The sequence below is a fragment of the Coloeus monedula genome, assembly GCF_965178545.1.
Source record: "Coloeus monedula genome assembly, chromosome: 1".
In the NCBI taxonomy this organism is placed as follows: domain Eukaryota; kingdom Metazoa; phylum Chordata; class Aves; order Passeriformes; family Corvidae; genus Coloeus; species Coloeus monedula.
In genome coordinates, this window is record NC_138781.1 from 4,506,868 (window position 1) to 4,520,767 (window position 13,900).

The 13,900-nt window shown below is 41.5% G+C and overlaps 1 protein-coding gene across 1 annotated transcript in view; it reads left to right on the forward strand.

Moving 5' to 3' along the window:
- OXSR1 (oxidative stress responsive kinase 1) overlaps window positions 1-13,900 on the forward strand; it is an 88,300-nt gene that overhangs the window by 58,256 nt on the left and 16,144 nt on the right. The window contains exons 6-9 of the mRNA XM_082289738.1: window positions 4,920-5,029; window positions 8,460-8,561; window positions 11,243-11,376; window positions 13,228-13,276. Coding sequence (XP_082145864.1) covers window positions 4,920-5,029; window positions 8,460-8,561; window positions 11,243-11,376; window positions 13,228-13,276 — 395 coding nt within the window. The remainder of the gene's footprint in view (window positions 1-4,919; window positions 5,030-8,459; window positions 8,562-11,242; window positions 11,377-13,227; window positions 13,277-13,900) is intronic.

Genomic DNA, 13,900 nt, shown 5'->3' on the forward strand with positions numbered 1-13,900 from the left:
GAAATCTTTTTTTCTCCCTGATTTTATCCACTGAGATATTAAATAATGCTGTCACCCACCCCTGTGAGATTGAATGTGACAATAGAAGTGTCTGCCGAAGGCTGAGGCATGCATCCCTCCATGTGTGGATTTTTTGGTTGTGGAGACAGTAACACAATGGCTTCAGGATTTAAAACCAGAGAATTCTGAATGCGCACTCCTGAGAGGTGCCTGGAGGGTCAGCCATGGCCTGGGCAGGCCATGTTGCCAAGCAGTTGAAGTAGATTGAGATTTCACTAAGTCGTTCAGGACTTGCTAATTGATCCTGGGCAAAGTGCCTAACCCCTCTCTCTTTATCTATTTATAAAACGGGGATAGTTAAGGCCAGGCAAAACTTGTGTAACTGAATTTGTGTAACTTTCCACAAATCCATGCCAGCTTGTCACCGGTTCGCTGTGTTCCTGACTGCTCTTAATTCATTGTACTAAAATAGCGCTCTACATAAACATTGAGCTATGATGCAGGCAGTGTCATTCCCCACTTTCCCTTAGGAAACTCTTAACTTTGGGAGATTAAATTGCCTGAACAAGGGGCAAGGCACAAATCTAACTTGGGAGGGAAGTGTTGATTGCAGGGCTCACTCGAGGAGTCTGTGTTGTATCATGAACACCTCAGAGCCTCTTCTCCCTTTCAAAAAAAGGGCCAAAAGTATTTTTCTCTGTGATTGGTGGAGACTTTTAGGACCTGCAGAAGCATGTTGTGAAATAACTTTTTCTTTGTGTCACTTGTACTATCTGTGTTTCCTGAAGAGATGTTGCACTATTTGATTGTTGAAACCACTTGTGAATGTCTCAGAAGGCGATGGGTGGCGTCACCCAGCCTGGGCTTTGTCATCCTTAAGTTATTTTGCGAAGTAGGAGGACAAGTGTGCATTTACAGATGCAATACCACTGTGTATCCATCTAGACTTTAAAAGGAAAGAAGCCTTTGATTCTTGTTCTCCACTAATCTTCTTTTTATCTGGTGTCCTACCACCTGCTGCGTTCTCAGCACAAAATTGCTATTTATCACTGCCTTCCTCTTCTTGCTGCCAGTTTTATTCATCTTCAGTGCTCTAAAAGCTTTAAGATTTGCAGGAAAGCACTAAGTACAACTGCAGGTATTTTCTGATGGTGAACAACTGAACAAGAAGGAAGGTGACCAGTGAAAAAACCACTTAGTGCTGTCTTCTGAAATACTTTTTGTTTAAAGACAGCTCTGAGTGATTTTGAAGTCAAGATTGAATTATTATGTTTTTCTGCCCCTGTTGGTTGAAAACTGCTTTAGGATCTGATCCAAGCCCATCAAACTCTGTAGGAGCCCTTCTGATATCAGCAGGCTTTGGTCCTGGCTCTTAGTCCGTATTCTTCCTTTCTTTCCCTTCTATATACCTGTAGGTAGCTACATGCAGTAGCAGGTACTTGGGCTTTTTAGAATTAAGGTAATGTTACAATATGAGATGGCCAAGGTGAGCTGATTTTTAACAGCTGACTTCTAGATTTGGATAGAACAATCTAGAATACGGTAGAAATGTATGTTCCTGAGAGACACACCTGCACTGGCACCTGTTGTGATGTGGTCCTGCCACAGCATTCTTGTGTTGGTGAGTTGTTTGTACTGGGTGTTTCTTTTCATCTTCTATGTTTCCTGAGTGGCCAGAGTAGTTTTTAAGTTTGACAGTTTGGATACCTTATTATCAGGAATTGTTGCCTCATACCATGCTTTTTCAAACACTACTCTGCAACTTCATTGCCACTGTAGAGCGTCCTGTAGGGTATGTAGTTTGCAACACATGTTTCTGCTGGAAGAGACAAAATTGGCCATGTTTTGTGCAGAGCCTGCATCAGCAGAATTGACATTCCCATCCTGGATTGGTTTTGCTGTGATAGGCGAGTCTGGAGATACACATCTTTGTGGGGGTTTTTTTAGTAGTCTTTGGTTTAAATGACTGAAACAGCTCAAACAGATGAATCTTTTCTACATTGCTTCAGAAAAAAAAAAAAAAGAAAAGAAAAAAAAAAAGAAAGAAAAAAAAAAGATCCAGACACCCTGGAGACTTATTTGCTATCAGATTGCTGGAAGTCTGCAATTTTTGGGCTCCTTTAGGATATCTGACAGTCGGTGGATCCCCAGCAGTGGTGGTTACTGGTATTGCAAGCCAGGTCCAACCGTTTCCAATTCCTCCCTGTCTCTGGTGATTCAGTCCTTTCCAGTTATCACTGTAGTGAGCCAATGTAAACTCCGAGCTGCCAAGGAAGAGTATGAATGTGTAAACACTTCAGAGCTATCCTGAATTTCATGGATTTTCCCATTTTCTAGAGTTAAATTCATTTGCAATAACCTAGTTCTGTTTTAACCTTTCTGGGGGCAGAGAGACTGAGGCGCAGATGGTACCAAGTGCTCTGAAGTAGGAATTGAACCTGAACTTGTGGTTGGGGTTGTGTTTTATTGCTTTGCAGATATTTCCTGAGAGCAGGCGCATTCTTATCTGAATAGCTGGGGCTTGGATAAAGTTAGTAAGATGACATTTGAGAAGATGGTCTCAAAGTTATTCCTTACAGCAGGGTAGCACAGGCTGTGTGAGCCTGTTTTAGCCCACTGGAAATGAGGGAAATTAATTGGGAAAACATTAAATAAATCAACCATGTAATGAAATAAACTTTAATTCCATTTAAGCTTTCTTCAGATGGCAGATGTAGGGGCCTGATTTCCATCTGGAATTTATAAACCCATGTTTGATGTGAGATGTGGTGAATACTGTGTAAAGGACTTGTGTTTTTACTGCTGGAATGCTTTTGCTTTGAATGGCATTTCCTTTCCCCTCAAAATGACTGCATGGAAACTTGAGGTAAGATAATATGTGCAAGTTCAAATACAGCACATCACAATAAAATGCTGATGGCACTTGGACAAGTTTCTATTAGTATTATCTTATTTAAAAGAACTTCTAATTGCTCTTGTGTTTAGAACAATAGATCTTGCGAGACTTCCTGTAACGAGCAGTAAAAGGCAACTTTACTCTGAGTCTTTTAGGAAGCTCCTTCGGTTTCTGAGAAAAGCAAGGGTCACATAGAAGATCTCAAAGCAAAAATCATTGTTGCAAAATGTGGGTTTCCAGAAAAATACAAATTGCAGTGCTGATGGGGACAGTGATCCATCTAGGTGTGCTAAAACTTCAAGGGTAGCAGGGAGCCAAGGATGCCTTTGGGAACAGGAAAAGAACAGGACAGCACATCTGGAAGAGCTAAATTCTAATGATAGGCTTTTGTTAGTGCTGGTTTTAACCCTGTGATTTCTATGCAACTTTCTTTAATGTCACCTTGCAGTTACCCATGTCTAGTACTTGAGTAAGCACTAACTTCCTGTCCTGGAAGTCTCTAACTGAAGTGAGCTGGAAGCTTTCAGCATCTTCTTCTGAGTGATAACTTCAGAGGTGTTTCTCAAATATTGAAATACTGATGAGAAGTGACTCATTGAACTGCTGGTGTGATGCAGAGGGAAACTTGGGACAGTCCTCATAATAATGCCATGACTTGCAAATTGTAAGGAGGTATCTTATGTTGCAGTTAATTCTTCAGAGTTAAGCCATGCAGTAACTCTGGCTCCTCTGGCCATAGAGGCAAAGGCTTTTACATTTACAGTTAACTGTCAGCAGAGTTTCAAGAATTTTCAAACCAGTTGTGATCAATTATGTTCTGGTTTTATGTTAAATAGCCCTGGAGTTTCAGAGATTTGCCCCCCAAGCCTGTCAGCAGCCTCAAAAATGGCATTTGAGATTTTGATTGCTTGTACTGTGTTTAAAAAAAAAAAAAGTATGTGTGGATAAAGTTATGAGGAATTGAGTTATATATTGAGTTATAGGCCTGTTGCTGGCCTGTAATTCAGCAGTGCATAAATAATGTAGTTTGGAGCAGATTGGGAAGAAATACTTACACAGTTCTGTGTTAACAGTTTCCCTGTCACTTGATTTTTTCTTCCTCCAAACAAAGTGCCATCCTCTCTTGAATGACCTGGTTGCCAGATCTTTTGTAATGCTCTTCTCTGAACAAATATACTTTATCCCATTGCTATCCCTGTATGCTGCTGCTGGTGACAGATGCTGTTTTCCATGTCATTCTTAATTGCATAAAACATGAGGATACAGCATAGTTTTCACATAAAAGAGTGATTTATTCCAAGAAATGCAATTAGTGAATGCAAAGGGCATCTTTGAGCATCCTGCTGTGTGAAAGGTGTTTCAGGTGGAGTGATTCTGTGCAGGGTGTGAATCACTGTCTGTGAGGCTTCCTTGGGATGCTGGTGCTGGACTGTGGCATGTTCATTATCATGAGGAACCAGTCCGAGGTCCTGTTAAAGCACTGAGCATTTGGGTCATGGAGGATTATCAAATAAAGCATATTCTGGTAATACAGCATCCAGACTAAGGGGCTGATACCTCAGTTAGGGCAGTGAAATATTCTCAAGGGCCTTTCTCTGCACCCAGCTTGATTGCTGTGGACATTACAGGATGCTGCTTGAGGGTCAGTACAGTTATGTGTGCATGCAAATGTAAATAAAGCTCTGGCTGGCAGGGCAGGTTTGTACAGCAGCAGGGCTGCTGGGGGAGTGTGGGCAGCCTCTAATGTGACCAGTGGGCTGTAAGGGAAAGTGGAATTTTCCTCTCTGCCAGCCAGGGCTGAAAGCTCTGCTGTCCCCAGGAACTGAATGGTGAACTGCAGTTCATGTACCAGCACTCTTAGCTAACTGTTGATCATTCCTCCTTTATTAGGAAACCCCTCATGCGTGACTGCATGGTCTGGTACTTAATAGGTGGCTGGGAATATGAGGGGAAAGAAGGGACAGCCCTTCAGTTTGCTCAGGATGTGTGTCCTTAATAAATTCTGCTTTTGTTTTCTTTTCAGACTTTGGTGTTAGCGCGTTCCTGGCCACTGGTGGTGACATTACCAGGAATAAAGTCAGGAAAACTTTTGTGGGCACACCTTGCTGGATGGCACCAGAAGTTATGGAGCAGGTGAATTGTTTTTCCCAGTGTCCTCTGAGATGATCTGCACCTGGAATTCCCTGTTATCAGCAAAGACTATATTTATTTCAAACTAAGATGATAATTTGACATCCTGAAGGGTTTTATTAAAACCACAGGATTTTCTTTGACTTGCCTATTACAGCCAGACTAGTACTGGGGAATGTTAAATGTTCAGTAGGTTTGTTCCCCATTGCTTCTCTTCAGGCTCCTGCCTAAGGTGAGGATGGGACAGCTCAGCTGTTGCATAAAGAAGATTAACCTGCCCCTCCCTTTTGCATGAATGTGAGATAGAGTATAAATAGTTTCACACGTGGTAAATATGCACATACACAGCTCAGTGACGTGCTCTTCTGCATCTGCAAACATAAGAATTTGGGGTAGTTAGTTGTGACATGTCAGAGTGGGGAGTTAATTCAGTAAAATAGCATTCATTTGACTTCATTCAGGTTTTTAACTTCACTTGGCTTGTGAGTATCCAGGCTCTAAATGCTAAGGAATGCTTGCATTTTCCCCTTCTTCCTCTGCTCTTTTGGCTCACTAAAAGATGTCGTACTTCTTCCCCTTATATGGAGAAATGTCATTTTTTTGTCCTCCACTGCTTCTAGACTAAACTACAGAAGCTTTGTCTGTGTGACTTCTGATGAAGGACACCTGGAAACTTTGTTTAATGTAAAACTGCTGCCCATTGCTGAGGAAGATCCACAGAGAAAATCACACCACAGTCTTACCAAGACATTTGCAGTACCTGTCAGTGGCATTGATGTTCAGTGCCATGAGCATTCCAAAATTATCCCTCATCCCCTTAAAGTCAGTTTGACAGGGGGCTGGGTTTCTGACAGGTGTGCTGTATAACTGGCTGTAAATAGGTTTCCATTTTTCTTTCCAAATTTTTAAACCAGAAATATTTGAGGAAAACATTGGTTTATTGCAGTAAATCCACCTTGATGCATTTCTCTTTGCTATTGCTCACGGTAAAATATTCTGAAGCTTGGAAGGAACTTGAATAAAACCCTCATGGATATCTTTATCTAAAATTAGGTGCAGCTAAATATGAGCGCATTAAAGTTCATTTTAATGCATTTTTTCCAGTATCTAAAACTTCCTGAGGAATGGAGATAATTTTGGAGTAGCTTAAATATATTATTGGTGAAGGGCTTGTTCCATGTTTGCCCTTTTCAGTGGCTCCCCGTGGTGGCACCGAGGGGCTGGTGCATTCCAGCACTGCTGCAGCCTCCTCAGAGTGCAGATCTAACAGTGCAGAATAAAGCCACACTTCCCAAGTCAGGATTGTCTTTGCAAACTTGATTCTGAACTGCTTTGCTGTCACATTCTTCTGGATTTTTTAATTTAATGCTGATTTAAAATAAATAAAAATAGAGTATGTAGTGTTTCCAAAGCTAGATCAGAGCTGTCCCTTGCTTTTCTGTCCTGTGTGTTGTGGCCAGGGCACAGCAGCCTGGCCAGGACCTGATGGTGCTGCTCCAGGCTCTTTGCAGCTGCAATGCTCAGGACAAAAGGGAAAAATATCTTAAGGAGGGAGCTAAAAAGGGGAAATAAAGTTTTCAGTGACAAAGTGGGGGATGGTTCCCCACAAACGTGTTTCCAAAGGAGGTCAGTTTTCTGGGGGAGTGCAGTACCTCCGCCAAGGCTGTGCACATCTAACCCGTTGCAAGTAACCACGTTAAAGCAGTATTCGGGATGCTGACGATGTTGATGTGAATTCCTTCACTGTCCATTAGGTCATCTTGCTGCCTTCCAGCAGGTGTCACTCTGAGCCACTGGATCCAGCCGGGAAAAGGGACAGAGGGCTTGCTCTAGGTTGGCCTTTCACATGTAGATATTGTCGACCCAATTCCATCTGGTTTACTTCAGCACCATTAAATTCCTTTAGAATGTTAATATTTGATAACTCAACGTTGTCTTTTAATGTATGGTCACTTGATTTATGGCAAAAGAAAGGAGTTGATGAGAAAAGTAAATGTAGTTGATATAAACTAACTGCAAGGGGGTGACTAATGTATTGGACAGATGTCAAGATGAACTGCTGCAGACAGTTTTGAGCTTTATAGCTTTCATTTGCAAGCAGGATTATGTGAAATAATTTTAAAAAATCCCACACACTAAACAGTTAAAATCTTGTCAGGGAATGGAGAGTTGTACAGTGTCTTGGTGTGCTGCAAGAGTAACTAAAAGATGGAGCTAAGAAATGCCCAAAAGTTATTCTCAAAACCTAAAATTAGTGTGAGAGGACTAAAAATCACCCTTACAGCCTATTTCTTTGTGCCCTGTGCTCTTTTAAATTGTATTAGATATCTGTGCTTGTTCATTTAACTGACTTGAAATCTGTTCAAAGTCATGGCATCCATAAACTGAGGCACTTCAAGAAACAGTTCAGACTTTTAGAGCTCATGAAAATTATGCTTACACAGTGAAAGAAATCAGTGCAAGACATAAATTCCTGTCTCTATAACAAGTTACAGTCCAGCTCTAGTATTACATGACAAATAGTGCAGGAGGGGTTTTTGTTAGTTTGCCAAGATTCAAGATCATCTTTAAGGTAGTTAGGGAAATGCTTTTTGGCTTCATCACGATTGTCTCTCTAAAGCTGGCTAGGTTAGCTGAGCACAATACCCCTGTTAGCTCTGCTCTGATTCAATTTTCATTTTTCCATAGTGTAGCAAGAAGAAACACAAACCATCCTAAGCAACCAAAACGCTTTGATTTTCGGAGCTGCTCTTGAAGTTAGTACATAATGTCTCTCCCCTGCAGCGGAGAAAGCAAGTGCCAAAGTATTACCTAATGATAATGAGGAAGTAACTGCTTTGGCATATGAAATATTTTTTCCTGTGCAGGAGGGGAAGTAAATGCTATAAATTTTCTTGAACAAGCCTGTGTTTAATGTCAAGTGCAAAAGCTACTGTTAATTAGTGGAGGGAAACATTAGTCTGTAGGCAGGAATGAGGGGCTTTTCCTGGGCTGGTGTGTCGTGAAGTTCCAGAATGGAGCATGTTTGCAGTCAGATTGATTAAGTGGTTGACTAAAAGTGTAGTGAGGCGGGTGTCCCAAGGGGTAGCAGCCCATCTATTAACTATGAGAGTTTTATTACACCGTGTAATGACTCTCTGTGTCTGTGTGTAGAAGTCAGAGCCTGGGTTAGCCCAATGCCCCTTTATGTTCTGCAGCAGAGTTTTATGGCAGAGCAGTCCTGGTTGTACAGTGCACAACCATGATTTTTATCAGACTGTGACTTCTAAAACACCTCCTTGAAGGTATAAGGAGCTGGGGGAAGAGGAGGGGGAAAGTGTTCTTTCCATCTCTATAGTGCTGGTCTTTCTAAATTCTAGGGGAAGGGTGTGTGAAAGGGATGGTAGCGTAGAACAGTAAGAGGCACATAATAACATCCTCTAATGTTTTTCAGGTCAGAGGATATGATTTCAAGGCAGACATCTGGAGCTTTGGGATCACTGCTATTGAACTGGCCACGGGAGCAGCTCCTTACCATAAATACCCGCCGATGAAGGTGAGCAGGTTTCCAGATAGTTGTGCAAGATAAGGGATCAGTGTGTTCTGTGGATGTTTCCAAGAATTTGACTAGCATGTTACACAGAAGAGTTTGTCCTCTCAACTTAGCACGTTGCATAGAAGAGTTTGTCCTTTCAACCTGCACTTGTGGATCATGATGTTCTTGGATGTATCTTGAGTCACCTTTTAAAAATACGCCACTTCATCAGCATTATCTGAACTGCAGTTTTTATTTAGGTCCTGAGTCTCATCGTTCTTAAGGAAAGTGCTGTGTGTTTTAAACCTCTGAAGTCAGCAGATGTTTTTAGGGTTATAAATAATGATCCAGAATGCATTATGGGCATCCAGTGACACTGGGATGGCGAGTCATTCTTTCTCCTGTACTGATAATCCTTCTTGATACCTTTCAGAAATTCTCTTGATACCTCTTGTGTTACCAGTTATCCGAAAGAATGTTTAATTTTGTTTAACACTGACACAGTCCTGTCAATCACTGATCCAGTTCAAAGGACCACATCAGTATCAAACTGTGGTTTTGGCAACAATAGTATTTTATTAAGGATGAAGTGAAAGAAATGTTCTTGTTTAAACCTTGACACTTCAAAATTCTTTTTCAAGTATCTTGAACCTTGGATCGCCTTATGAGTTTGGCTAACTTTCCCTGTTTCCTGATGCTTGAACCAGGAGCTGCTTCTAACATGCAGCTCTTTCAGGGGGAGGGTACATTTTAAAGTTAAGAGCTGACACCCGTCCATCAGTTGAGGTCTGAAGCATCCTGTCCTTCTACTGAGCTTTGAGATCTTTTTCCTTATCTCCTCTGTAATATCTGATGCGGCCTTGTCTCAATCACAAAACTTTAAGCCCCTTTGGCCCACCTTCTTGAAGGTCACTTTGGTTCTCCTCCTGGGGGTGTGTGGTTCTTCGGATCAAACACAGGGGGGTGGAGAGCCTGTTCTAGCCCCAAAGCTGATGCTTAGAGCAGTGATCTGGGATATGAGGCCTGTGGGTGTCAAGTCCCTCAGTTTTTGGCATTGGGAGAGTGATGTTTTACACAGACAGATAGTGATAGGACAAAGGGCAATGGCTGTAAACTAAAAGAGGAGAGGTTTAGATTAGATGTGAATAAGGAATGCTTTACTGTGAGGATGGTGAGGCCCTGGCACAGGTTACCTGGAGAAGCTGTGGGTGCCCCATCCCTAGAGGTGTTCAAGGCCAGGTTGGATGGGGCTCTGAGCAACCTGGGCTAGTGGCTATTCCTGCCATGGCAGGGGGATTGGAATTAAGTGATCTTTAAGGTCCCTTCCAACCCAAACCACTCAATGACACTGTGGGTAAACTTCTGTTTTCTGAGTCTTAACTGCTGGAGTGCTGTGGGAGTTGGGAGTCACTTCTTCAGGACCTGGGTGTGTCCCCTCCCACACCACAATTACAATTGCATTTGGAAATCCAGCAACTCCTAACTCAGAGCAGGCACATCCATCTATCGCTTTAAATGCCAGGACTTACACAGGTTTAACTCTTGTAGAACAGAATTACTTTTAAGACTTGTCATCTACGTGCAGGGACTGTTGAGAGGCTGAGTAGTTCAGAAATGCCATTAAATTTCCTTCAATATCAGTGGCTGTGGCAGAGCAAAGAGCAGTTATGGGGAATGTGTTGCTGATTTAGGTGCTGCTGGTTTCATTGATATTTTCTTCTGGGCTGTGATTATTGGTAGCATTTTGCAGCAGCTTCTGCAAGTTGTACTTCTGTTTATTGTGGTTTGAATGCATGGGATGAAGCTTTGAATATCAACATGACCTATTTACTATCAACAGCACCTACTTAGTGCTGTCATATGCTAGATAGAATTGAGTCCCCAGTTCTGTGAGATTTGGGTTCCAGTCATGCAGCCTGCAAGAAGACTTCTCTATTTTATTTATTGAACGTAATTGTATTGCACTGCAGATTAATTTTGTTATGCAGCAAAATTACTCATGCATTAAGTGACCCTTCAAGGAGTGGGGAAGAAAGCAGGGAATTCTGTCATGGGCTATATAATTTCAGCTAGATTGATGGGCTTTTGCTGCCCTAAGCAAAATAGCTGTTGAAAGCTATTTAAATGTGCTATGTGCTGTTTCCTTTTCTAAAAATAGATATTCATCTGTATGTAGGTGACAAGTGGAAATGGAAATGAGTAATTTTCTTCCTTTCCTTCAGAATATTTAAGTGATGTGAAGGAAATCAGTTCAGCTTGATGGGTGCTTATGTGAGGAATGTCTTCACCTGCTGTCACATTGGTACATGAAAGTGAACTCTTGTGTTTTTTTATGTTGCCCTTCTGTCTTTAATTTGATTTCTAGCTGAGAAATACCTCAGGGAGGTATATTGAATCAAAAGCCTTGCACAATGGCTCATCTTGAATGAGGAAAGCTCGTAGAAGTTCTGCTCTGCTTGTACTTTTAATTGCACAGAACAGACCTGAAAACACATTCCAGCCCTGTGTTTGGCCCACAGACTGCAGGGGGGCCAGGAGATGGGATGGAAAGCAGTAACTTAAATTGTGGGTGTTTGTTGTCAACATATACTTGTTGACTCAGATGCTTCATGAAAGTGCTTGTCTAAAATACATTTTTCCCAAGGTCTGTCTCTAACAAAGGCCAAAGAAAATCTCTTTGTCAATAGAAATAATTCTTTCAGGTTTTAATGCTGACGCTACAAAACGATCCTCCATGTTTGGAAACTGGTGTGCAAGATAAGGAGATGCTGAAGAAATATGGGAAATCATTTAGGAAGATGATTTCATCATGCCTACAAAAAGACCCTGAAAAAAGGTAAGAATGGATCACACCAAAATAAATTAAAACAAGCAAACAAAACCCATCCCCAAACTCACAAACGTCATTGTGTTCCCTATTTTTTGAAGCTGGTATACTCTCTGCCCCTCCAACCTTTCAGTCACAAAGAACACAGCAATCTTGCTGTGTGGCAACAAATTCTCTTGGCTGTCCTTATTTTTATGGATAAATGTCTGGCACTGTGCCTGGCCAGGGCACACATCTTCCATTTGGGTTAATGAGAGTGCATCCCAGTCCACTGCCTGGGTAGGGCCATTCTCCCTTGGCCACCTCCAGCAGGTGACTTCAGTTCATGTTTTGTTCCCAGTCAGAACTGCTTTGTGTTTACAGATCAGAAATTACAGGTTGGGCAATATGTGTTTACTTGCAAAAACTACATAAATAAACTTTTTTTAAATCTGCCAGTGCAGAGAAGGCTTTTAGTGTAATTTTGACTTGTTTAATTATATGTAATATTTGGTTTGGATGGGAAATCAGGAAGAACAGTGGCAAATTTTACCAACATGTTTTCATCAATACAGATTGCTTAAGTGACCTGATGACACTTTCAGCCTTCCTTGAACAGTATCTTGACTACTCAGTGACATAGGAAATATTACCAAGGGGATGGTGTGTGTGCTGTGCCATTTTTTAATACCTCTTAGGTTGGGTTTTTTGTTTGTTTTTTTTTCCTTTTTCTCCTCAGTAAGCAAACTTAATTCTGGAAAGGAAAAAATGGTTTCATAAAATAATAATAATAATGAAGACATTCTTCAGTTCCCTCTTGTGTCAGATCCAGGAACACAGGCTTCTCACGCACTGTGCAATGTCTCTCTCTCTTCTAACAAGCATTACACTTGAAATGCTTAATGAATCCAGTGGAGTGCTTGATAAAAGTTGATAGCTAGGTTTTTTTCCAGCATGAATTTTTTTCACCTTTCTAAAGCATATCCTGTCCTTGCAGGCTAGGATGTGTGCTGATCAGATTATATGTAATCACCCTGAATCTGGCACACCCCTTCTCTCTCCTCAAGCACTACTGACAACCACTGGCATCATCCTGACTGTGGGAGCAGGAGGCTGGCATATTGCATGGGAAGAGAATTCAGTGCAATTGCTTTTTCATTATTTTAGGGGCTCCCTTGCTGTAAGGAGGATGCCTTTTGTTGGAGTAGTCTATGATGAAATAAACCCTGTGGATGAGGGGCCTTTGCAGGACACTGATTAAACTTTGTTACTATTTAAGCATCATTTGCAGTGTGGGAGATGCTGTAAGCTTTCTCATTTAGGCTTGAGTCTTTAGGAAACTCCTCCTAAACTGACCAAGGGATATCTCTTAGTTTCCAGTGTTTATTCTGAAGTCTGACTTGAAGGGGAAAATAGTTTTTACTTGTTCATTTTGTATTAGACCAAGACTGATCATCCCACCTATGTTTAATGCAACCAATTACACATATTTAATCAGGTATCTCTGAAATAACTGTTACTTGCACAGGGTGAGTACTGCACTCCAGTGATGATTCTGTGATTTCAATTTTGAGCAAATTGTTTCTGTGATCCTGTTGTTATCTAAGAGTCTCAAGTTCAGCATCAAAACAGGAGCAAATTCTCCCCACCAATCCCCAGCTACTCATTGCTTTTGAACAGAATAGGCCTTGTTCAGAATACACTGAGTAATTTAAAAGATTGCTGGTGTAAAATTTACTTGGAATACATTGATTTTAGGGGAATTATACAGGAGAAGCTGATGCCCTCACGAGATGTCAACAAGCTGCAGCAGCCTGGAAGACCATTGAGTTGAAAGGCAGCATTTATAATTGTCTTTTCTACATCTGTTTTTATTGACAGACCAACAGCAGCAGAACTCCTAAGACACAAATTTTTCACAAAAGCAAAGGTAAGAAAACATTGATTTATACAGAGGCTGTAGAAAGGACTTCTCAGAAGCAGGATAGGTGTGGGTGACAGCTTTAGTGGCAGGAGTGTGGGCTCTTTCACTTGGAGCCAGCAGAGCTGAGTGAGTTGAATGGGTCATTGTGAAGGAATAGAATAAAATCCCCCTTCTGTGCCTCCTGTGTATGCTGTTGTTAACAGAAATTATCTAGGAATTCTTGAGCATTTAACTATCTTTCAGTGCCTTTTGGGTTTGTTCTTCCCTTGTAATGGTGCCATTCTGGCTGCCTGTCCAACCATAAAGGTCTCTGCTGCAGCAAGTGTAACTTGTATTGTAGTGAAGTCTATAATCAGTCTGTGTGCTAGGGGCTGAATGAGGCCCACTGTGTAAGACCTTCCTGAAGATATTTCACCCTGTTTTGCCTTATGAAAAGTGAAGATCCTGTGATACAAAACAGTAGGAAACTCCCATTTCTAGCCTTGGAGTGAACTGCCAGCAATCATTATGTAATTACTGCCTGGAGATTAGTGCATATGCAGCATGCGAGGTCTTAACTGCAGGAGACAGACAGCAGTAACACAGGGGAGGATTTGTATTTCCATGGGCATGAGAGAATACTTTCTCTCT